The sequence below is a fragment of the Cynoglossus semilaevis genome, unplaced genomic scaffold (genome assembly GCF_000523025.1).
Source record: "Cynoglossus semilaevis isolate Cse_v1.0 unplaced genomic scaffold, Cse_v1.0 C18992428, whole genome shotgun sequence".
In the NCBI taxonomy this organism is placed as follows: Eukaryota; Metazoa; Chordata; class Actinopteri; order Pleuronectiformes; family Cynoglossidae; genus Cynoglossus; species Cynoglossus semilaevis.
The window spans coordinates 1-712 of NW_007589110.1; the positions used below are offsets into that span (position 1 = coordinate 1).

The 712-nt window shown below is 47.3% G+C and overlaps 1 protein-coding gene across 1 annotated transcript; it reads right to left on the reverse strand.

The window, feature by feature from the left end:
- Nucleotides 1–25: 25 nt before the first annotated feature.
- Nucleotides 26–685, reverse strand: LOC112486667 (histidine decarboxylase-like). The gene is made up of 2 exons (XM_025054001.1): nucleotides 439–685; nucleotides 26–309 (listed from the first exon to the last, which is right to left on the reverse strand). Exons 1-2 carry the CDS (start codon nucleotides 464–466, stop codon nucleotides 74–76), a joined length of 264 nt encoding a protein of 87 aa, XP_024909769.1. The 5' UTR covers nucleotides 467–685; the 3' UTR covers nucleotides 26–73.
- Nucleotides 686–712: the final 27 nt, after the last annotated feature.

Genomic DNA, 712 nt, shown 5'->3' on the forward strand with positions numbered 1-712 from the left:
ATTTGTAGGTCACTCTTCATATCCCAGCCACATCTGATAGTTGTCTGGTTTTGATGGTGCCGCTGCAGAGGTTCTAGGTTAGGACTAAATCAGGGGCGTTTTGCATTGCAGACGGCAGGTGACAGCATGAACTTACCCCCGGCATTATGACTCTCTCGATATCTTTGAAGATACTCTCCCAATCCTCAGCTTCCACAGGGGCAGTGTCCGGGATCAGCTGCCTCATGTAGTCCGGTGCCACGTCTGGAATGACTTTCCTCTCCCTGATGGAGACCAGGTACTGAGTGATGTAATCCACCAGCTCCTTACCTGCCCAGACACAGACACAGAAAACAGCCAAGGTAAACGAATGGTTCAGAACTTTTGATCATTCTTGTCATTATATTTACATGCAACAACGACAAAGACAGACTCAGACCAAAGGGAAGCATTGATTACCTCTGCGGTTGTATTCTTCAGCCTGCATTGTTGTTTTTTTACAGGGGGTTTGTGTCTGCAGTAAGCTGTGTGACCTCGGTGGCTGAGATGATCACTCTTTATAGACCTCATTGTGAACAACACGCCCACAGTGGGTGACGCGTTGTGTGCGAAGTTGGGCTCTTGACAGTGGTATACTCACCTAGGCCTCAGTGGCGTCCTGCCTGAACAATTCCACACACTAATGACTTCACTTTGTCTGTAAAAGCCATCAATATTATGCAGAAATGTAGTA

Coding starts and splice junctions, on each gene's coding strand:
- LOC112486667 (XM_025054001.1), bottom strand. CDS start 466: ATGCAGGCTGAAGAATACAACCGCAGAG. Junction 310..438: donor TGAAGAATACAACCGCAGAG/GTAATCAATGCT, acceptor GTGTCTGGGCAG/GTAAGGAGCTGGTGGATTAC.